The sequence below is a fragment of the Cucurbita pepo genome, unplaced genomic scaffold, assembly GCF_002806865.2.
Source record: "Cucurbita pepo subsp. pepo cultivar mu-cu-16 unplaced genomic scaffold, ASM280686v2 Cp4.1_scaffold005105, whole genome shotgun sequence".
NCBI classification, from domain to species: domain Eukaryota; kingdom Viridiplantae; phylum Streptophyta; class Magnoliopsida; order Cucurbitales; family Cucurbitaceae; genus Cucurbita; species Cucurbita pepo.
This window is the reverse complement of record NW_019651076.1, coordinates 1-719: the sequence shown is the minus strand read 5'-3', so window position 1 is coordinate 719 and position 719 is coordinate 1. Positions and strand designations below refer to the sequence as shown.

The window sequence follows — 719 nt, the reverse complement described above, 5'->3', positions numbered from 1 at the left end:
CCGCCCAAACCATCGCCCCTCCTTCAGGCCCTTCTCCGTCAACATGTCTACACACACTCCGCCAATCGAACACGTCGTCCTCTTCAAGGTTAAAGATGGCGTCGATTCCTCTAAGGTAAACGACATGCTCACTGGCCTCAATTCCTTAACCTCCCTTGAACAAGTCCTCCATCTCACCGCCGCCCCCGTCCTCCGCAACTGCTCCTCCGCCTCCAACTTCACTCACCTCCTTCATAGCCGCTACCCTTCCAAGGAGGATCTCTCCAGCTACTCCGCCCACTCCGCCCACGTGGACGTTGTCAAGCAATTTGTTCTTCCTATCTGCGATGACATCATGGCCGTCGATTGGGTCGCCGATGCTTTGCAAGGCCCCGTCGCCGCACCTCCTGGCTCTGCCCTTAGAATCACCTTCCTCAAACTCAAGGAGAATCTGGCGGAGGAAGTTAAGAACGAGATCTTGGAGGTCATCGCAGGTCTGAGGGAGAAATTGGGGCCCAATGTCCAGTTGACGGTGGGCGAGAACTTTTCCCCGGGCAGAGCCAAGGGGTATTCGATCGCTTCGATTGCCATTTTCCCGGGGCCGAAGGAGTTGGAAGCGGCGTCTTCAGACCCAGAAATGGTTGAATTGCATAAAGAGAAGGTCAGGGAGCATTTGGAGAGTGTGATTGTGGTGGATTACGTGGTTCCGCCGGCGCAAACCGCGAGTCTCTAATCCCATC

At 55.6% G+C, this 719-nt stretch overlaps 1 protein-coding gene across 1 annotated transcript; it reads left to right on the top strand.

Moving 5' to 3' along the window:
- The first annotated feature begins 6 nt into the window (after positions 1-6).
- LOC111787093 (stress-response A/B barrel domain-containing protein UP3-like) lies at positions 7-717 on the top strand. The gene has a single exon (XM_023667237.1). The coding sequence runs from the start codon at positions 44-46 to the stop codon at positions 710-712; it is 669 nt and encodes a 222-aa protein (XP_023523005.1). The 5' UTR covers positions 7-43; the 3' UTR covers positions 713-717.
- The last annotated feature ends 2 nt before the right edge of the window (positions 718-719 follow it).

What these genes read in the sequence shown, in the direction of transcription:
- LOC111787093 (XM_023667237.1), top strand. Translation starts at nt 44, where the DNA reads ATGTCTACACACACTCCGCCAATCGAACACGTCGTCCTCTTCAAGGTT.